Raw genomic sequence first — 22,337 nt, 5'->3', positions numbered from 1 at the left:
AATACATACATGTATACATATTTGTGTTGCAGCATCAGTCATGCAAATCTCCTCCAAAGATCCGTCTGAGATATATGGTATGAGTGATTGTACCCTCATGGTTCTCCAGAAATTCTGTCCCTGTGTTTTCCACTGTCTCACACAAACACACACTGAGTTCATATATCAGCGGTCATGTTTTATGTCTAGAGGAGCAGGGGAGTCTGATAACAGTGGATTTAATGGAAGGAGGAGAGAGACTAGACAGAGCATAAACACACCAAAAACACACTTTTGTTCCATCAGTATTCCTGCTGGCTACATAAATTGCACACAACAGAAAATAATGTATTAAAAACTAGACTGATGTGCTATCACAGTGCGCAGACATACTCGCCCCTATTATCAGTTACAGTCCTTATCTTGTTCACTTTTTTGTAGAAGTTTCATTAATGCAACTCAATCTGTGGATTCAGACAAGACTGAGAGACGACACAGCAATGCTGCCCAAAGTGGGGCCTGTGGTCTACCAGATGTTTCTAGTCAAAAAAAAACATTTAAATAAATATAAAAACAAAAGTGGAATAAAAAATGCAGTTTATGCTGTTTTGTTGTTGTTTTTTTTGTTGTTTTTTTATGTTAACTACCCTTTAAATATGTAGGATCCCTCATTTTTTTAATTGTTTTTTATTATCTGAACATGGTGGAAACTTGGCATCATTTCATTTTGTTTACTGTTCGCTCATAACAGTTAATTGCATTAAGTAGTTTTTTATTGTTTGAGTGGAACTTTTGAGTTAATGGCTAACATTTTTTCCATATTTACCACTGATGTGTTAGTGTGCTTACATTTGCTAATCAGCTCTTAGTACAAAGTACAGTTGAAGCTGATGGGAATCTCTTTAGATTTGTGGGTATTTAGTCAAATTTTCAGCTAATGAAGGAAAGTTAAGGGACTGCCAAAGTGTTTTCACTTCTTCCTGAAGGAGACATCAAAGTCTGTGCCAAATGTCAATCCAGTCTGTATTTGTCAAGAGACTTCACTTAAAGCCTCACAAAAAGATCACCAGTCAGCAGAGTACTTTTTTATAAACTGCGAATGTCTACAAAATTTTGTGGCGAAACATCTTGTAGTTAGTGAGATGTTTCAGTCTGGACCAAAGTGGTGGACAGACCAACTGATCACCTTTGCCTTTTAAAGAAAGACACTGCAAGCATTGCAAAAATGTGTCTGGCTTACATTTTTAAAAAGGAGATAAACCCCTCTTCCCCATAAGCTAATCTCATTGTTATCTTATTTCCCACAGTGATATTAAATTATATAACACACTAACATATTAATGTAGTTAGAAATTACTGATATTATTGTTGAATGTCAGTCCTGCACACACTCATCTACTTAATGACTTACTGACATCTATCTGTCTGTCTTTCAGGAGGTGGAGATTCTGGACATCAGTACCATCAGGGACACCAGAACAGGAAAATACGCCAAACTACCAAAGGTTAGTCATGTGTGAGAGTGTGTGTGAGAGAAAGAAGCTGTCACCTCCTGCTGTTGATAACTTTGCCCTCTGACCAGAGACGAGATGCTCAAGTGTGACTGTCACCAAAAGATGTGTGCGTTTCCTCTCTCAGCTGACGGCGCAAAGGTGGCAGGGCGCTAATGAGCCTGCTGACAGATGGGCCGTCAGACAGGAAGTGATATAACCAGTGACTGTTGGCGAGGAAGTCATTGAGTAAGAGCGTAGATCTTGACGATATAGGCGGTAATATAACGCTGCGTAATAGTGGTTAACAGTTGGAACATAAGGGCATGTTGGCATGGTGCAGTCATGTGGGTCAAATCAGTAAAATTAATAAGACACTGTTTGCTGCACTGAGTTACTGGATAATCTATAGCAGCATTTTACTTAATTACTTTACTTCTTATCTACAATCAAGCTAATAAACAATTAAATTTCGTTCTGCTTTTAATCAGTATGTAAGAGTCAATACCTATTTTGCAATAACTGCAATAAATCTTTCGCTGTAATATAATGAAAAGTGCATGTTCAGGAATATGTATAGGGTGTTGTGTAAAAAGTGAATTTTTTATGGCTGTGATGTGGTAATGAAGTGTGCCTTTTAAGACTGCTAAGTGATGTCAAAATGTGGTGTTCAGAAAAGGAATGGCAAAAAAAAATTATATCAGAGTAGCTTAAATGAAACTGATTGACATCAGTTTTCTTGTGCTGCTTTCAGATGCCTTTCACAAGCATTTGAACCTTTTAAATGTGAACAAATTGGTTTGATTTCTTTCAAAAACAGAGAAAAAAGGCAATTAGGTATTTATATACAAACTTTAAATTACATTCACTCAAGGTGCTTTGTGGCAAGTAGCAGACGCACACAAGCCTGTGATGACAAAAATACGTTAACGAGCGCCTGAGCAACATGACTGCGATAAGGTAGCTGTTCACACTGGTGTTGTAGCTCATAGTGAGATTCGTCCGGTGGGCAGAAACACAACTCCAACTGAATCCTAATGTAGCTTCATATGTTCTCCATGTTTAAATAACTGTTAAGAGACTGTAATAATCACTGTTTCTTCACAATTTCACCTTAGAAGCTTCATATGATGATGATATATATTGATGTTCTATTTAGGCCCCAAAAAATTGTGAATGCAGGTTTAAAAAGGTTGTTTTATTTATATCCAAAAACAATGTTACTGTTGCTCTGGAATATCCACTGAACACACTGTCAACAGTTTTATGATGACTGTTTCTCCAGTAGAAAGGAGTTCCAACGAAAATACCGAGGTCTGTTCACTGTCTAAAGTCACGCGGACATTGTTGCTTTTGATTTTTCTTTTTCATAATTTGAGTGCACTGATTCTCTAAACCCTTGTTCGCTGTTTGATGACAAAGTACATTTGGTGCACTGCCTTGGCAGTATTTTCCTTGATAAACAGTCATCTGAGTTAATTTGTTTAATTGAAATGAAAGAGAGATGCGATAGAGAGGGAGTGATGGAGAGAATGCATAATTGATGGAGAGACACTGAGTGTTAGAGAGTTGGTGGCAGAGAAAGAGTGGTCTTTAAAGGAGGAAAGAGTCGTTTGGTTAATTAGATCAGAGTGCTACCACATGCATCAAATTTACTGTTCTCAGGAGGCAGAGAGACGGACAAGGAGCGGGAAGGATGGAGAGTTCATATGCACAAGTCAATATACTTTGTGTGTTCACATTCAATGTCCTAAACAGTATGAAAGTATAAACATCTGTTTGTTTTTCAGGACCCAAAGCTGCGAGAGGTGTTGGGCTTCGGTAAGGGTGACAGTGTTGAGGGGAAGCTGGTAACCGTTGTCCATGGCAACGACCTGGTCAACATCTCCTTCCTCAACTTCCAGGCTATGCAGGAAGATACAGCCAAGGTAAGAATGGAAACCTCCACCAGAATCCCGAAACCTTCTCACATTAGAACTGCCTTCAAAGTCTGTGGAAAGTATGATACATGCTAGAAAATACTTACTAAAAACATGTGAAAAGCTTGTGAACTATATAGTCCAAATTCCGATGTTTGTTTACAGTAACTTCCACGTAGATAACCTAAAGAAGGCCCACCTAAAATAAAAAAGTAATAACAAATTAAGTGTACATTGTCGTTGATATATTTTTACTGCTTCTTCCTTTCCAATGGGAAACCGAACTCGTTATCTCAAAGCCACCAGACCTCATTGACAAAAACAGTAATTTTACTTTGCAAAACACAGAAGTTACTTCACTACAACTGCCAGGATTGGCTAATGTTTAAATGAAGAAAATATTTCAAATATAGTGTAGACTCACACTGATATTGATTTTCTTAAGGGACTAAAATAAGTTTAGCCCCTGCCGCCTTCCACAGCACTTAAATGTTTACATCCATGCTGGCAGATTCACTGTCAAAGATAGATAGAGTTTGCTTCATTCAACAAAGTCTCTTAGCTCATTCATATTTGGCTGAATCATTAATAACACATTTATTTTTGCTTTACCCGGGCTTTATTATCTCTTACACCCTTCCTTTCTTCCGTCCTTACTGTCATCTTTCCATTTGTCCTCCTAATCCCACTTTACTTGCCTTTTTCTTTCCTCAGGCCATATGCTGGTCACTCACTTTACGATGTTGACATAGAGGCATGTGTGTGTTTAGGAGTTGTAAAGAGGGATTTTTTTCTTGTGTGTTTTGTATATAGAAACTGCTTCACTTAGTTTTGACATCAGACGAACAGTCAAACAGCTCTTGTTTTATCATCTTGTGTGTGGTTTTCCAGATTTGGACGGATGAGCTGTTCACGTTGGCCACAAACATACTTTCCCAGAATGCATCGCGGCACACCTTCCTCCTCAAAGCGTAAGAAGCTGTGCGTGTTTTATCTTGACATTCGGGAGCTGTAGATCATTGTTTTCAAAGCCTCTCTGTGTCTGTTTCAGGTACACTAAGTTAAAGCTGCAGGTGAATCAGGATGGGAAGATTCCTGTGAAGAAGTGAGAAACACACACATGGCAAACACTTTTTAACCTCTGTACAAACTTAAAACACCAGTGGCCACTTCTTCTTTCCTTTCCTCTCATCTGACTCTCTTCCATTTTCTCTCCTCATTACGTCACCTCGGGTTTATCTCTTTGGGTCAGCCCTTTCACTCATATCACTTTAATCCTTTCCGACTCTGCTGACAGCATTAGGTTTTGGTGTTAAGAACAATATACTTTGATCAGTTAATAGTTTGACTCAGTCAGTCATGATAAAACCCTCTTTGAACAGTGACTGATATCTCCCCAAACTCTCTGTCTGTCTTTCAGTATTCTCAAGATGTTTTCAGATAAGAAGAGAGTGGAGACGGCTCTGGAGCAGTGTGGCTTGGTCAATAACAGGGTAATCATTTAAAACCCTCACTGCCACAGGGCTACTCAAGATGTGCGCGTGCATTGTTTTGGTTCATACATCAGATTTAAGTGATTGCAACTCAGTATCACCCTGGGGTGCTGCGTAACATTCTTTGCATGCCTGTGCAATGCAAGAAATGCAGAAAAGGTCGATGGACTAAGTTTGGGCCTAAGATTTCACATTTTGGTTAACAGTCAAGAAGACTAAAAAGTTTGTAAGTTCTAGTTTATGTGCACATTAAACCTGGATCAACATCAGTATTCTTATGCTGTGTTCAGATGCCTTTTTGTAGCATTTAAACCCTTAAAATTTAAGAAAATTCGAGTGTTGTTATTCAGGTTGCATAAAAACTAAATATCAAGTTACTAGCTTCTAAGTGGCACAGGCTTTCCTAATAAACAGGATTTCCTAGAGAGAGTAATTGTTAAGATAAATGCTGGCTTTATTTATTTGTTCAAGGCCAACATTGTATTGTCAGATGCTGTGCTTGTTGTATCTGCAGTGAAGTGTACTTTTGGCTTTTGGTATTGTACCCTAAAACAAGGTTTCTTGTGTGTTATTAATCAGTGGAATCTGTCCTAAAAATCAGTTTGGAGTCACAAGACGGTTCTTTTTTTGAAGAAGGGAGCAGATTGTGCAAACTGCACAGTCAGCATTTCTCTTTGTAGTGTTGTACTCTGATGCCACCTGCTGTTGAAATAGAAGAACACACCAAATGGGAAAACATGGGGTCTGTAATGTTATTTGGTGCTTTTGAACGCATATTTATCTGATCTGCAGCCTCCGGATTTAACAATACTCAAATGATTGAAATATTATGGAAATCTAAATATCTAAAATGCAGGAGCTGCATTTTTTTGACAAAGGTGAAATGCATCACAGAATACCATTATAAACGAGGCATTGTGGTGCTATACTGAGGCCCCGGCGACAAATCATATTCCAGACGCATTGACCATTACTGAAATTATGAAGTCTCAACTCATATTGCAATCACAATATCTGTCAAGTAATCAAAATGTGTTTTTATTGCATATCCTGCATTCCTATATTTTACCAAGACAGTGGCACGTGTAGTTCAACATTTACATGGTTAAATTTTGCATTTTATACTCAGTTGGATCATATTTCCCCTCTTTCTTTTCCTCTTCGTATCAATCCTGTCTGTTCTCTTCCAGTCAGAGGGAATCAAGCCTGATGATTTCACATGGGAGGCCTTCCAGAAGTTTCTCGACTCTCTCTGTCTCCGGCCTGAGATACAAAGCATCTTTGAGGAAAGGTACGTGACACATTAATAGCACTGTAACATGTCCCATTTTAATGTCAGAATAAAACTTAAGACTCAGCCCTAAATCCTCTCATAAGGATGCTTTGTATAACATTTTCAGGATTCCTGGTAACGCTCACAACCTGCACTTAAGTGACCGTACACACATTGTTTTCAGTGCACTTTTTTCTTTGCTTCAGTGGCTCCAAGAGGAAGCCATTCATCTCTCTGGACCAGTTTATGGACTTCATTAACCGCAGGCAGCGAGACTCAAGACTAAACGAGGTGCTGTACCCCCCACTGAAAAGAGAGCAGGTCCGACAGATCATGGAGAAATATGAGACCAATGCCAGCCAGCTGGAGAGAGGTCAGTAACTCTTGAGTGTGTGTGGTTTTTTTTTTTTATTTTCATTCACATTCAGGACATTTACATATCCATATCCAGAGCAGCTTAAAGGGATATTTTGAATTTTTTGATTTGAGGTTGTGTGAGGTATTTCTCCATAGTCATTTTATTACATACAGTAGATGGCAGTCGGCACACACTCAGTTTGAAGAAGCAGACAGGAGAACTGCCACAGAGGCTCATCAATGCACTGTAGCAGCAACACTTATTACTTATTACTGCTTAAAATAAGCTAAAACAGTTTTAGTGTATGCTATATTGAGAATATTTTCACAACTTTTCCACCGGACTCCCTTAACAAAAGTATTAATTTTAGTTCACTGAACACAGGAGCTGCTGATCTACTGCTGCCTCCATCAGTTTGTGTGTTTGTGTTATTGTTATTTGGTGAATTCAAACTAAAAACTTCAAATGCAAAAGTCACATAATAACAAAAACACACCTTACTGATTAAAGCAGCAGAAGACCAGCAACTCATACTGTATGTTCAAAGATTACTGTTTGTGTTTTTGAGGAGAGCACTGTAACAGCTTCAGTTCCTAGTCAGATGTTGATGTTTGATAAAGTAGTGAATATATCCTAAATATAGCGAACATGTAAACTGATGTAGATCTTTTTAAATGGGGCTTTTTTAGTGGGCTAATATACATTTTGTTGCTTAACAGTTGATTGCTTAGCTACCCTGTTAGACTCCAGCCTGCTCCTCTAAACTGGGGGCATCACGACCGGCATCTATTGTATGTAAAACACTGACGATGGATAAGTACCTCATATAACCCCGCTTGAAAAGATTTGATCCAGTCCTTAAAAGCATATGATCTTCATTTCTCAGACATTTTTATGAAGTAATGCTGTGAACCATTACAGCAAATATAAATCAGCTCTTTTGGTCACATAGAATAATAGTTCTCTAAATAACAAGAGTTCAGTGTACATGCATCTTTTTTGTCCCAGATCAAAGTTTATCCACTGCAGCAGTACTCAGATAATTATAGTCTCATAGGCATGATTGATTTGGTGTTTTATTGCATCAGGTTGTCCTTTTCTAAAATCTTTGCTCTGGCACTGACCAAGCCCTCATCAATCCCCCCCCTCTTAAACAACCACATTGCAGGAAATATTTGCAATTTTGATTAAATGTCAGCCACATGTTTGCTGTGGATAAACTGTAAAACTAGGGGAGTGATCAGAGCCTTGGCTGCTGTAAGCTGCTCTACTAGGACACTGTTAAGCCAAAATCTGTAAGATGATCCACCATTGAGCCCACAGTGTTCACAAATAAGCCAGTTTGTTGATGTCTGAAAACAGAAGCTTTTGCTTTCTGGTCAATTTACTGCTAGAGCATGAATTTCCTATCGTATCTGCCGGCCCTTGCCCTTCTAATCGAATCAATTATTCGGATTGCCTTGAGCAGATGGATGCTGGCTGGACTGTCAAAAACAAGTCTGACCTTTTTTGTAGTCAGTAAACACATCTCTCCCTTCTCTCTCTCTTTGCAGACCAGATCAGTTTGCAGGCTTTCAGTCGGTACCTGGGTGGAGAGGAAAACAGTATTGTACCTCCAGAGAGGCTGGACATCATCGACGATATGAACCAACCGCTGTCTCACTACTTTATCAACTCATCACACAACACGTACCTCACAGGTACACACCTCAGATCAGACAAGACACAAATACATTTTATGCTTAATTTAAGTATCTAGCTTTATAGATAATCTTTCCCTCCCTTGTGTGTTTGCCCACAGTGGGTCAGCTGACAGGCCTGTCGTCAGTGGAGATGTACAGACAGGTGCTGCTGACCGGCTGTCGCTGTGTAGAGCTGGACTGCTGGAAGGGCCGGCCGCAAGACGAGGAGCCCTACATCACCCACGGGTTCACCATGACCACTGAGATCCCTTTTAAGGTAGCATTAAGGCATTATTTATTTGGAATGAAGTTTTGACAGCTGAGAAATTTTTTCAGGAACCTGCATATGATTGAGGGCCACACAGGAAAAGTTAAGTTGCAGGTAGTCAACCGAAATAACCAACTTTAGCTAACTGCATTAGCATTAATGACAACGTAACCACAGGGACAGTTGTTAGGTTCCACTAGTTACTATGTAACCAGTCAATTTCTACAAGTTGTCATCCTTAACCTGACAGACGCTTGTAAGGGGAGCACAATTTGATGCAGTCTCCTTGTAGTTTATATTGAATGAAAGTCACCGAAAGAAAAAGTATCGACATGGACCAGGAATGATATAAACAAAATGCATGCATTTCAAGCAAGTTTGTGCGTTTTCTTTCAAAAACATGAAAAAAGGCAGAAGAAACTTGGTAAGGAATGTTCCACAAATTGCAAGAAATTTGTAAACTTACGCGATTATTTTTCTAAAAGCTAGGGAAAAGAAAAAAGCGTATTTATAATCATCTTAATTGAATATTGTGAATTATGTTACAGAATTTTTACAATATTTTAAGCAACTTTTCTCAGTTGTGTTTGTCGTGTTTTTTTTGTTTAACTTTTTTTTTCTTTTTGTTTTGTTTGTTCTGTAACAAAATTTCAGGTAATTTTCTTGTAGTTTTTACTATTTTCTTGCTAATATTTGAGTCATTTCTTCTTTACTTGCTTATTGTTGTCTTCCGGTGTTTTTGAAAGAAATCAAGCAATTTTGCTCAGATTTCAAAGTTTGTACAAGTTATTGCTCCAATATAACATTTACTGTACAGCAGAGTTTTTCCCTTAAATAAATGTCTGTTTTAACTCTTACATATGCCTGGCATCATATAAAAGTAGTTCAGTGAAATGCCAACTCGAGTTGTTTTAGTTTTAACATCTGCCTACAGTAAGTACCATATTTTTATGATTATGGAGGCATTAAAGTCAAGAGGTCCACTTTGTAAATTTACTTGGTTGACATTTATGTGCATGTTATACAGCCCTGACAAGCTGGCATGCATTTTTTTCTCCCCCAGCTGTTAAAAATCAAAAAATAATTAAGGGACCTTGGTGTGTAGAGATCTTCACCTTGGTGCATTTGTGCAGTTTGGTCAGCAAATTCTTTGTGCAGTGGGTTCAGAAATGCTCAATATGGAGGCAGCAACCACAGACTGAACAAACAGTCTTTACAAGCATTATTATAGAAGGTGGCGGCAGTGCCATACCCTTTTGCCAAAAGCAAAAATCCGCTCAGTATTTTTGGCATTTATTACATTTTTGACCTCTATCTTTTATCATGTACTTAGAGTTAATGTTCTTAATGTTCTCATTCTTTCACTGACTGTAGGAGGTGATCGAGGCGATAGCAGAGAGTGCTTTCAAAACCTCACAATACCCCCTCATCCTGTCCTTTGAAAACCACGTAGATTCGTAAGTTGTGTCACTTTTTGTCAGAACATTGATTCAGATCATCTGCTCTGTCTCAGACTCTATGTATTTTGGTGATAATTTGGTGGAATATGATTTTTATTACTTTCTTTTTATTATAAAGCAGGTGCTATGCTATATAAAGGATGGGAAAGTATCAAAACACCATATCCACAGAGAAATACACTCAGTCCGTATTCAGACACAGTGCCTTCAAACGAGCTGTGAGGACTACTGTTAAGTTGTGATGTCACGACTATACTAGCAAGTGTTGCTACAGTGCTATTGCACTCATTTTGCAGCTACAATGTTTGAGCAGAGACATCAAGAATGCAGATGCAGAAGACCCGTAAACACTGACTTATCAAAGCGAACTGAGCTTTTCGGGAGGGGGGGCTTTAAGAGACAGATGCTAAAACAGGGCGTTTCAGACAGAGGCTGAGGACACGTATATTCAGGCAGACAGTGTTAGAAAAATAAGTAATTTTTGAACATGAAAGCATGTAAACATGTTTTAATTGAAACCCAAAATACAAGTAAGAACCAGAAAATGAACATGACATGGGACCTTTAATGTAAGGGCCAAGTCCCCATGACAGGTTAAAGTTAAGTAGAAACTCACTTGTGTCTGTTGTTCTGTCAGGGCCAAGCAGCAGGCAAAAATGGCAGAGTACTGCAGGACCATCTTTGGAGACGCCCTGCTAATTGATCCTCTGGAGAAATATCCGGTAAGACTGATCTGCAGTCAGTTCTAACATAAGCTTTGCCAGTGTGTTGTGTTTCATTTTCATTGTGCAGTACTTTTTAAAAACACATGACCTGTAATTCATAATACTATTTTAATGTCTGTTTTACTCTGATATGAATGAATTTTGAGTGATCTATTTTGAGTCTCACTGCTGTTTCTCAAGGTCAATTAACAACACAATGACATCCTTTGACTCCCCCGTCATGGAGTTACTCAGCTTTCAAACCATCAAATAGGATCAAATAGCTTGTGATTCCATATTCCATATCCGTGATACAGATTTACAGCCTGTAGTCTTTCTTTTCTGGTGCATACATACAACTTAAAACTGTGCATGAGCCAAACCTCTGTTTATAATACCAGATTTGGTCATACAGAGATTTTTGCACCTCTCTCTATACTTGTGAAAAAAGCACACACAGGTTTACATAAATACAAAAATTAAGATGACGTGAAAGCACATCTGTGCTCCTAACACTCTGATTGAGATATAAATGTTTTATTCTAGTATTTTCTAGAAAAATTTATTGTATATTATAAAGTTTTAAAGGGTTTTCAGTAAAAGTGCATATGAATGAAAGGCATGTTTTGCTGATTAGGAACTCAGAAATGAAGACTAAATTCTGAGAATATATTCACAAAATATATGTAAACCTGCAGCCGTTTCTTCATTGTGTTTATATCCAGTGCAGGTTATCTGGACCACAACATATCTGCCTTTTATCCCTAAAATTTCCTTTTCACACCCTCTGTTTTTTTATCTAGTCAGAGATTAATTGCTGCAAATCATGTTTAATTGATTGAGTCTTGATTAACTACTTTATTCTATGACTTTATTCTGTTCTTTTTTTTTAATCTTCCTTAGCTTGACCCTGGTCAGCCCCTCCCCTCACCACAAGAGATGATGGGAAAGATTTTAATCAAAAATAAGAAGAAGCACCACCACCACCGACCCTCGAGTAGTGGCAGCATACGACGCAGAGAGCTGGAGGAGCAGCCTTCACCCAATAATGGTGAGCACTTGAATGTCTTGCAGTGGCATGTATCTGAATCTACAGGTTGAAGTCCTCTTACACAGAAATCATGCTATTGGGCTGCTACTAAGTCCCTTTTTCTATGCTGCCTTTGCATTTTTACCCAGAACTAAATGACACAGCATTATGCCGCTCCAGTGTGTGATCTGGACCATCTCTGTCCCCCCTTTCTGTGATCATACCTTTTACAAAAAACGGCAAGGTGACATAATGGTGCAATATTTTCCGCCTTGAATAGGCAGTGTAAAAGGGGCTTCGGATTGCATTGGTGATAATGATGCAACCAATGATGCAGCTTCTGCAGTGTGTGAATGAATGAAACCTGTATAGTCTTTTGCCATGCTGGCACATGGCTGAAAGCTACAATGCCACCACACATGTTTTAAATTAAGTGAGTATATGCCATCTATTGCACATAAATGTTAACACATTGAGTTTGCTGTTACGTGTGTAGACTGCCCTCTGACAGACGGTGAGGGAAGCCAGCTCTTATCTAACGGGGAGGAGAAGCTGGCTGAGAGGATGGTCAAAGACTCTGAGCCTCGCAAATCCATCGGTAGGTTGTAGAAGAAAATGGATGTGTGGATTATAAAATCGGCCATTGTGCTGCACAGTGGGTTTTGTAACATATGTATTACATGGTGCAGGAGGTGAGGGGGAAAGTGAGGAGGATGAGGAGGACGAACCGACAACAGAGCTAAAAAAGCCGAACTCCGACGAGGTAAGAGCCACACAGGAGCAGAACTGACAGTGTTTGACTGACTGATGGGCTGATTGATGGATTAGTGCTATCTGCCTCCCTCAGGGTACAGCCAGCAGTGAGGTGAACGCCACAGAGGAGATGTCGACTCTCGTCAACTACATCGAACCTGTCAAATTCAAGAGCTTCGAGGTTGCAAACAGTAAGTGTGTGTTTGAGTGACAAAGAGACGTCCTGACTTTGTGTGCAGAGAAGATATGAAGTGAAAGAGTGTGTGTGAGGGGGGTGGACAAGCCTCGTTAGTTTTAAGCACTGCTCCCATCTAGCTCATTAGGCAGACAGGCCGGCTGTTTGGACTCATTTGTGGTTAATGATCAGTCTTGTCATGCAGACCTGATGCACATAGATTATCCTAATCAATTCCTGTACCTGTGTCGGTCTTTTTGAGTTATTTTTGTCACTGTCTTTTTGCCCACCAGAGAGAAGAAAGTTCTTTGAAATGTCCTCATTTGTGGAAACAAAAGGCATGGACACTCTGAAGAGCTCCCCCATCGAGTTTGTCGAGTATCCCTGGAAGCTTGTCATTGCTCGAAAATTTGAGATTGTTTTTGTGCAAAATTTTTGGTGTGTCCAAATACCTGTTTTTTGTTGGAACTCGTTGACAGCAAGGAAAAGTCTTCAAAGCTGAACTAAAAGGCATTGACTTTTGACCTTTAGGGGAGACACTGCAGGTGTATAGGGTAAAACTTTTAACTTATAGATGCATGAAGACAGTTATTTTTGTATTATATGTTCTCTGAAAATATATGTTTAAATATCCAAGTGAGGCTTTATCTAATTGACTAAACACTTCTTGCATAAATTTCCAGAACAGAAATCTGAACCAAAAATAAACACCTAAATGTGTATTTTGTTTTCTTTTCCACTAGTCTGAAATAAGACATGAAAAGTAAGCAAAATAGCCCAAAATCTTTAAATTGACCAGTGCATGACAAATCTGTTTTCACCTGTAGTGTCTCCTCCAACATGTAAAAAATAATATGTGCCTTTTATATGCTGCAATTTACAACATCTAAAAAAGGGTCAGTGCACACACATGTCACATATACAGTGTTTGGGTCTTAACAGCACTCCTCCAGGTACAATAAGAATCAGCTGAGCCGAATCTACCCTAAAGGAACCAGGGTGGACAGCTCCAACTACATGCCTCAGCTCTTCTGGAATGTTGGCTGCCAGATGGTGGCGCTAAACTTTCAGACCCTCGGTGAGTCCTCTCATTTTGCCTGCCTTTGGTGTTTAATCTAGGCCTAAAAAGTATAAAGCATCCACAGAACCAACAGAAACATAAATAAAGTCTTAAGTTTTGCTTTCTGTTACAAGTCTCCTTAGCCTTATAAATAATTCATAACACAGGGTGGTGAAGTTAATGCATCTCAGTATTTATCCACCCTAAATCCTTTTTTCTTTTCATCCTCCTTCATCTCTCTATTCCTCTGCACCAGACCTCCCTATGCAGCTGAACATGGGTGTGTTTGAGTACAACGGCCACAGCGGCTACCTGCTGAAACCTGAGTTTATGAGAAGGACAGACAAACACTTTGACCCTTTCACGGAAAACATAGTGGATGGGATCGTCGCCAATACTGTCAAAATCAGGGCAAGGATAAAATATCTTCACAAATCCACATTGAAATTCTTTTTAGAGCTGATAAAATAAACATGTATATTTTCACATCCACCAGGTGATCTCAGGCCAGTTCCTGACAGATAAAAAGGTCGGCGTGTACGTGGAAGTGGACATATTTGGACTCCCTGCTGATACAAAGAGGAAGTACAGAACCAAAACATCCAATAACGGGAACTCGCTGGACCCTGTGTGGGATGATGAGATGTTTGTGTTTAATAAGGTGCACATACCAGAATTCTGATATCTTTCAAAGTGTTCTCTCACTGTTCATTGTCTGTCCTGTAAACTCTTAAATTCCTTGTAAATTTCCCCCACACCTCTGTTTCCCTTCAGGTGGTTCTCCCTACACTGGCCTCTCTGAGGATAGCAGTGTTTGAAGAGAACGGCAAGTTTATTGGACACCGGATCCTTCCTGTGTCGGCCATTAGACCTGGTCAGTACACACATATTAACACCCATGAATACACTCCTAATGTCAAGCATTTAGAAAAGACTGCTTGTAACCAAAACGATGTTTTGTGTGTTAGCACACAAGTGGAGGTGTTCATTCATTTACATGCTGCTGTACCTTTAACTGTCCAGCACCAATGGACAGTATCCATTTATTTATTTATTTATTTCCTCCCTTCTGTCTCCCTTCAAGGCTACCACTACATCAACCTGAAGAATGAGCTGAACCAGCCCCTCCTGCTGCCCTCTCTGCTGGTTTACACTGAGGCTCAGGACTACATCCCTAATGAACACCAGGGTAAGAACAGCACGGTAACAACAGCATTTTTACTGCAGCTTTGCACCACACAACCAACTTGACTCTTTTTACTTGATTAACTTTAAACTTACAGCCTTAAAGTAATAGTTTGATAATTTGTTAAACACCTCTACTTGAGTTGCCAATGTCAAATCCTTATCCATTACCTTTAGCTGACTATTTGAACAATTTTCTATGACTTTTAGCTTACAATGTCAACTTCTCTGCTTGCTTACTAGTTTCAGCAGTGGCTTGTGGTACATTAAGGCCACAATTGTGAAATATAGGCTTTCATGAAGAGTCGTTTGTTTTTCTTTGTTACTCTCTCATACATTTTTATGTGAAAAAATAAAACTTTTACCCTGTTAAATAAAGGATATGAATGGCACATATAATTATAATTTATGACAGAAATGTGTGATGACTAATGAAAACGTGCTGCACACAGTCTTTGTGTGCAGAGGGGTATACTTTTGTGTGTAATATGTTTGGATTTTCCCTGTGACTCATGATTGATCATTAAAAATAGCTCGATCTGGGGCAGGGAATTTTACAAGAAACTTTGCCAGATTGGGTGATTTTCCACCCAATCTGGCAGCGTTAGGATGAATTATATCCAGGGGAAAAATGATTCTGGGTTGGTTGACAAAACATAAAAAACATTAAAACAAAACCCAGCCAAAATACAAGCCAACTATAGTGCCATAGCACCACCTAGTGGAAAAATAACGCCATGCTAGTGGTTGTCAGTCCATTTTAATAGCATTACAGTGACTTTAAAGGCATTTTGAAAAATGTGCTTATTTGTTTTCTTGCCTAGAGTTACATGAGAAGATTTATACCTCTCTCGTGTTTGTACGGTACAAAAGAAGCTACAGTCAGCAGATGGTTCGCTTAGCTTAAAATAAAGAAACAGCTACAATGACTTGAGACTAGCGAATTAATTTAAATTTTGACCCAGTAAATCACGGAACAGTATTAATAAAAAAAAAAATAAAAAAAACAAAACTTGGTCTCAGCTATGTAAATACACTTTGACAGAGACAGAAATCTTCAGAGACTTAAAGTAGCCCTATGCTGCAAATCAATTTCCCTCCGTGATTTTAAAGTTAGTGAAGCACCTTTAGTTGGAAAATTAAATTGAGGATTTGCGAGTTGACTTGGACTTTACATTATCCACTTTAAACAACTTGATCCAGAATATATGTACTTGTGAATATCTGTGACATTCAGGAACTTATTGTTTTTGTTTTTGTGTGTTTGCATGTGTGTATCCTCAGAGTACGCCGAGGCTCTGACCAACCCCATTAAGCACATCAGTCAGTTGCACAAGAGAGAGACACAGCTGGCTGTTCTCATAGAGGACAACAGTGAGGTAAGACACATCTGTGCATTGGAAAGGTAATCTAAACCCAGACTCTCAGTCACTCAAACTCATCCTCCTGTTGCTTTTTCCCAGCATGTCCCCAACCAGCCCAAAGAGGGAGAGACAAAGGGAGAGTGTGAAGTCATTCCAGGAGGTCGTCTTCCCTCCCCCTTCCATCCCCTCCCCCCCTGCTCATTGGATGAAGCCCCTGACATCCTCAAAGTACCTGCACCGGGTAGAGACATCCACAAATGATACATACACAGCCACAAATATTGTCTCAATGTCTACATTTAACACATGCAAATACATACACCTCTCATTTATCTCTAAAGGCTGTTATGGTAACATGTGCATTAGATTTCTGCTGCACCTGCATCAGAGCAGTGGGTCATCAGTTTTGGTTGTGGAGCAAATTTAGCAGCCAGAAAGTTTCTACATTGTATCAGCTTTTTGAAAATGTGACTTTTTAGAAAACCCAGAGGTAAAATGTTATTAGCATAAAATGAACTGATACGATAAACTTACACCAAAGCCTTGCACACTGTTTTGTTCATTGCATTAGGCACAGTGACTTCTCTGCCATGTGTGTCCAGTTCATTTTTCCATCATCCATTTCACACATACTGTTTGTGTGCTTCTCCTGTGTTTCTGTGTGTGTGTGTGTGTGTGTGTGTGTGTTTGTGTGTGTAGTACAAAATCAGAAGGAAGACCTCATTGCCACAGTTCTGGCAGGTAAGGTCATTCCAGCACATTCATTTCCATACTCAAATAAGTGAAATCATTTGTGTGCCTCTGTGCTGTTGATAGCCTAAGCCCGACCCATTATGTTTTCAGGTGTTTATTCGAATTTGGGGTCACAGGTCAAGATCACTGCGACCTTTCATCTGTCTCATTCTCATTAAGGCAATATCTCAAGAAGGCCTCGATAAAATTTCCCTAAATTTGGCACAAACTTCCACTTGGACTCAAGGATGAACTGATTACATTTTGGTGGTCAAAGGAAAAGGTCACTGTGACCTCACAAAACATGTTTTTGGCCATAATTCAAGAAGTCAAAATGATAAAGTGGTGACATTTTATATCCCAGAGGTCACAGTGACATCATAATGTTCTGCAAAAACACTTTTCCAAACCATTACTGAACGTCATACCTCAGGAACAGAAGGAGAGACATTCGGTCAGAAATTCAATTGGTGACACTAATCTTAGGTGTCCAGCTTGAAACTGTGCTGATTGTGTAGATCTTCTGTGCTGCTGGGGGGGAAAGATGTGTGTGAAGCATCCACATTTTAGACTTCTAATAGCTTCTTTGCAGCATCATCCATTTTTGAAGAATTGTCAGCTTTCAAGGCCTCAAATGAATCTGGACCGACAGATGTACACTGTGACTTGAAAATGACTGGACAGTGAAGGCATTGAACTGCAAGTTGGACAAAGTTGGACAAACAAGAAGTGGCTCGTTGCCAGCTACATGTAAAGTTATAAATTACGTTAATGATTGACCATAATACTGTCTCTCTCTTTCTGTCTGTCCCTCAGACGTCCAGGTCCATTCTATAGAGGAGCTGAAGCAGCAGAAGAGCTATTTGAAGCTGCTAAAGAAACAGAGCAAAGAACTCAAAGAGATGCGTAAGAAACACCTCAAGAAGGTACATTCACCGACAGAATGGAAACACTCATATTTCAATCCATATGTATTTGTTTTTTTTACTCCACATGCTGAAGTGATTTAGCTTTGCAAAGAAACTGGATGTGAAATGTTGACTATGTTGGCACAGATGCAGAATAATCAATTTGTTTTGCCCGTGTGCTGAAAAATAAATTGCTTTGTGCTTGTTTGTGTGTTTGAAGGTGTGGAATCTGAGTAAGGAGCAGAAGAGTCGGAGTAGCCAGCTTCAGTCTGACACCCAGAGGAAACGCAGTCAGATGGAGAAACGACTTAGTCGTAGCATCAAGAAAAAGTAAGTATGGATGGATTTATGGAAACAGTGAAGAAAATCTTTAAAATTACTAGTAAATAAAAAATGGAACCATTCGATGGAAAACCTGGATGGACTGATGACTTAAAGACAGATAGATGAATTAAACTGGTTGATTAAATGTTTGTGTGTGTGTGTGTGTGTTCAGTGAGCCCTATGAGCCGGTGCAGCGTGAGCTGAAGGCGTTGGATCAGGAGCTGGAGAAGCAGACGGTTCAGCTGAGGGAATGGCAGATGCAGGAACTGCTGAAGCTTCGACAGCAGCTTCACGAGCTGGAGAGAGAGAAGCAAAAAACACACCTGCAGGAGGTAACAGCACACACCTGCATATGAACAGATCAGTGAGCCCCCTGCACACTTATGCATACTCAAGGTGACACACACCATATCCTCCCACGAATTCTTAAATACACACACACACACACAGAGTTCATCATTAGATGACCTCTAAGGAACTTTGTGGCATTTTTGTACATCTGCACCGTGATTCGCTGACAGGTCATCATCTGCTGCGGTGTGTTTTTAGGCCTTCCGTAAGTTAAAGGAGACGGCCCATGAATGCCAAGCAGCTCAGCTGAAAAAGCTCAAGGAGACGTGTGAGAAGTAAGTGCGGCCCTTTCACCTTGCACTGCCATATAAAAGAAGCTGGGACAGAAGTTACTGCCAGAGTGACTTTCTGCGTTTAGTTGCTACTGTGGAATAATTTAAGGAACAGTGTGTCGGATTCAGGTGGTTATATTGGCAGACATGGAATCCAATAAGTATGTTTTTTTAAAATGTATAATCACCTGAAAATAAGAATCTTAGTGTTTTAGTCACCTTGGAATGAGCTGTTAATATCTACGTGGGAACATCGCCATTATGTACGACCATGTTTCTACAGGAGCCCAGAACAGACAAGCCAAGCACTGGCTCTAGATAGGGCCATTTGCGATTATGTTTTCATATCAGCCACTTTAACGAATAATACTTTCACAATGACCGGTGTCGGAAAAACACATTTCCTTTAATGTGAAACTGCTTAATTCAGAGTTTTTATTGCTTTAATGAACTGTGTCACTGTGCTTTTAATCGCTGTGATAATTCAGCTCTGTAAAAACCTCCTGGATGTCTGGATCTTAAGTTACTGGATAAAATACGCGAACACATGTTAGCAACTACACTGATTTTTAGCATAAAACTGCTTTATTTCTTGTTTTTACAAGTTATATCATGGGATTCGTTTGTTTTGGAGAGGAAGAGACTTCTGTGGATGATTCGGCTCCCAGTAAAAACCTCCTGAAGAATATTTAGTGAAGGACATCTGACTGGGAGACGTTTCAGCTGGTTGCAATCTGCAGTCCTCCCCAATAGATGGCACTAAATCCCCCTAAATCTTACACTCTTGACTTTTAAGTCTTAGTTTGTGCTAGTGTTATATTGGTTTTTAAATTTTATATTTAAAGTTTCCGTTGTTACACCATGTGATGTTAATTCCTGGATGTTGCATTTACGAGATGTTTTCTTCACTAACATTTTTAAAAAGTTTGCTATGAAATATGCAGTGTTTTGTGTGATGTAACTGTGTTACAGGGAAAAGAAAGAGCTTCAAAAGATCCTGGACAGGAAGCGACAAAACAGCATCAGTGAAGCCAAGAGCCGTGACAAAGACAAGGCTGAACTGTAACGAACTTGTTCATCAGATCTTTGGGCAGTCAGACTTTATTTTAATTCCTTCTTTCATGCTTTTTTTTTTTTTTAAATTTTTTTTCCTCCTGTGCATCTTTGTAGGGACCTGAATGAGATCAACAGGAAACATATTCAAGATTCTGTCTCCTTAATCCGCGGGGTAAATATCCACTCTAACACACACACACGCGCGCACACACACACACACACACACACACACACACACACACTCTCTTATCACCAACACCAACAGTCGTTGAGGATTTATCAACTTTGTAGTGCATTTTTCTGCCATTGTCATCATCAACTTTACTCCACTCTTCCCACACATTATCTTCTTTTCCCTTCCTCTGTTGTTTGCCTATCGTTTGGCCTCCTAATCCATCCTTCTCTTCTCCCAACGCTTTCCTTTTTGACCGGTTTCTCCTAAAATCCCCTCTTACATACTCCTTTTCATCCTGCGTCTCTCATCTATTTCCATTTCTTCTTCCCTTCCATTCCTCTTTTTTTCTACACGATACCCCTTTAAACCTTTCTCCTATTTACCCTTTCCTTCCGAAAATGTTCCTCACCCTCCAGCTGGAGGAGGCTCAGACCAGGAGGCAGGAAAAGCTAACGCTGAGGCAGCGTGAGGTGCTGCAACACATAGATGATGAACTTCCACAGGTGAGCGAAGAACACATCGACTCACGCACACACATAAACCCTTTGCGACGTAGCGCAACATCACTTTTGTGCTACATTCAGGTGCCTTTCACAAGTATTTTGAATCTTTGAACTCTATATCATAATTCAATATTTAAATTTATTTTCCAAAATTATTATATTTATAAGCCCTTTTTCAAGGTCATTTCCTTGTATATTTTTTTCTTTTTTCCCCTTTTTAATATTAATTTTCAGATAATTTTCCTCTACTTTTGAGTACGTTCTTGCAATTTTTGGGGTAATTTCTTCTATAGTTGCCCATTGCTTTCTTCCCATGTTTATTTAAAAAGACATCAAGCCCCCTTGCTCAGGTTTCAAAGGGTTAAAGCGCTTGAATATTTTCTAATATTTTCCTGGTGTTTCCTGTGCAGCTCCAGTCTCACTTGGAGAGGGAACTGCAGCAGGAGCATCAGAGATTACCAGAAGAAATCTGCCAGCATCTTCAGCTGGAGCTCCAGAACAAAGGTCTCAGAAAAGACGCCCTGTTCTCCCCCTTGTCCAATAACAGCAGCCCCAGCCCGAGCTCCGGCTCGGGCCCGCCCTCCAACTGCTCCACGCCGTCGTACCCCTCGACACCCAATCGTATCACCTGGAACAGCATGGACAATATCACGCCCTCATTGGCCGATTCCACTTCCTCGTCCACTACTCCCGTCCTATCGGAGGCAGAAATGTCGTTCAGTTAGAATTACTATTTGTAAAAAAGAAAATACATACATTCAGCTGGGGTCTATAATGATTATAATGTGGGATATTAATGATATTAATTATTTACTAATTTTATTCCTTTTTTTATTATTACAACAGACTTTTTTTGTTCTTGTCTACAGAGCTATATTATTTTTTATTTCGCTATTTTTGTCAGATGCACATCATGACTTTTGTTTGAAGATTTCATAAGAATCATAACCAAACTTTTTTTTTTTTTACATTTTCTTGTTTCTTTATCCTGTTTTTACTGTTTTATCGTTTGATACCTTTTTTCTTAGCATAATTTACATGTTTGTCTGGTCAGTAAGTGTTGCTATGGTCTCATGACACCATGAGCTTTATGTTCACACTAATTTTGCTAAAGCATTCAGTTCGTGACAGCTTTAAAGGGATAGTTTGGATGTTTTGAAGGGTGTTTGAGGTACTTATTCATAGTCAGTATATTACCTACTGTAGATGTCAGTCCGCACGCCTCCAGTTAGGTAGGTACTGTAGGTATGACACTGATTGTGGATAAATACCTAATACTACTCATACTTAAAACAATCTGAACTAACCCTTTAACTTCTTTTTGACACCTTTTAAAAGCTTTTAAAAAGTTTAGAGAGGAGCAGGGTTAGAAACTGGCTGCGTTTGTAAAGGAAAACTTAACACACAAACAGTTGGCCCACGCAATGACCAAAAAATTTTATAGCAACGTTAGACAAGGATTGCACCAGATTTCCTCATCTTCTACAAAAAGATGAGGAGATATTTAAAAACCCTTTTAGCGAGTAAAAATGTTCAAGGTTAGAAAAGCATTTGCCAGAGTTGAATGTTAAGAAGTAAAAAGGGCAGAATTTTTTAATACTTTGAAGAAACATAAAAGGTTTAAAATTTGAAGTTTTAGCTGTAATTGCAGTAGTTGACCAGCAAGTGGTGCTGCAGCCTCAGCTGTTCATTTGAAATTGGTGGTTTGAGCCTTTCATTCTTCCAGCCTGATTATCCTATTATACTGTACCCCGACACACGCCCACTCACACACCTGTCTCGGCAGGATTTGCTGCGTCACTGGTCTGGTCTCCGGGATAAAG

The 22,337-nt window shown here is 39.4% G+C and overlaps 1 protein-coding gene across 1 annotated transcript in view; it reads left to right on the top strand.

Annotated features, from left to right (window-relative positions):
- The window catches only part of plcb3 (phospholipase C, beta 3 (phosphatidylinositol-specific)), a 53,675-nt gene extending 32,208 nt beyond the window's left edge, over positions 1–21,467 (top strand). Inside the window, exons 3-34 of the mRNA XM_042511910.1 lie at positions 1,416–1,484; positions 3,260–3,397; positions 4,280–4,359; positions 4,440–4,493; positions 4,809–4,881; positions 6,072–6,172; positions 6,361–6,527; positions 8,066–8,212; positions 8,314–8,471; positions 9,837–9,919; positions 10,560–10,644; positions 11,530–11,677; positions 12,153–12,254; positions 12,346–12,419; positions 12,504–12,600; positions 12,878–12,962; positions 13,538–13,662; positions 13,901–14,055; positions 14,141–14,305; positions 14,419–14,518; positions 14,729–14,833; positions 16,114–16,208; positions 16,293–16,434; positions 16,893–16,934; positions 17,742–17,851; positions 18,054–18,163; positions 18,330–18,489; positions 18,707–18,783; positions 19,753–19,842; positions 19,951–20,008; positions 20,428–20,514; positions 20,925–21,467. Of these exons, the coding sequence (XP_042367844.1) occupies positions 1,416–1,484; positions 3,260–3,397; positions 4,280–4,359; positions 4,440–4,493; positions 4,809–4,881; positions 6,072–6,172; positions 6,361–6,527; positions 8,066–8,212; positions 8,314–8,471; positions 9,837–9,919; positions 10,560–10,644; positions 11,530–11,677; positions 12,153–12,254; positions 12,346–12,419; positions 12,504–12,600; positions 12,878–12,962; positions 13,538–13,662; positions 13,901–14,055; positions 14,141–14,305; positions 14,419–14,518; positions 14,729–14,833; positions 16,114–16,208; positions 16,293–16,434; positions 16,893–16,934; positions 17,742–17,851; positions 18,054–18,163; positions 18,330–18,489; positions 18,707–18,783; positions 19,753–19,842; positions 19,951–20,008; positions 20,428–20,514; positions 20,925–21,239 (3,597 nt within the window). The 3' untranslated portion in view covers positions 21,240–21,467. The remainder of the gene's footprint in view (positions 1–1,415; positions 1,485–3,259; positions 3,398–4,279; positions 4,360–4,439; positions 4,494–4,808; positions 4,882–6,071; positions 6,173–6,360; positions 6,528–8,065; positions 8,213–8,313; positions 8,472–9,836; positions 9,920–10,559; positions 10,645–11,529; positions 11,678–12,152; positions 12,255–12,345; positions 12,420–12,503; positions 12,601–12,877; positions 12,963–13,537; positions 13,663–13,900; positions 14,056–14,140; positions 14,306–14,418; positions 14,519–14,728; positions 14,834–16,113; positions 16,209–16,292; positions 16,435–16,892; positions 16,935–17,741; positions 17,852–18,053; positions 18,164–18,329; positions 18,490–18,706; positions 18,784–19,752; positions 19,843–19,950; positions 20,009–20,427; positions 20,515–20,924) is intronic.
- The last annotated feature ends 870 nt before the right edge of the window (positions 21,468–22,337 follow it).

This window comes from Plectropomus leopardus, chromosome 23, assembly GCF_008729295.1.
Source record: "Plectropomus leopardus isolate mb chromosome 23, YSFRI_Pleo_2.0, whole genome shotgun sequence".
NCBI lineage: Eukaryota > Metazoa > Chordata > Actinopteri > Perciformes > Serranidae > Plectropomus > Plectropomus leopardus.
This window is presented reverse-complemented; position numbering and strand designations above follow the sequence as displayed.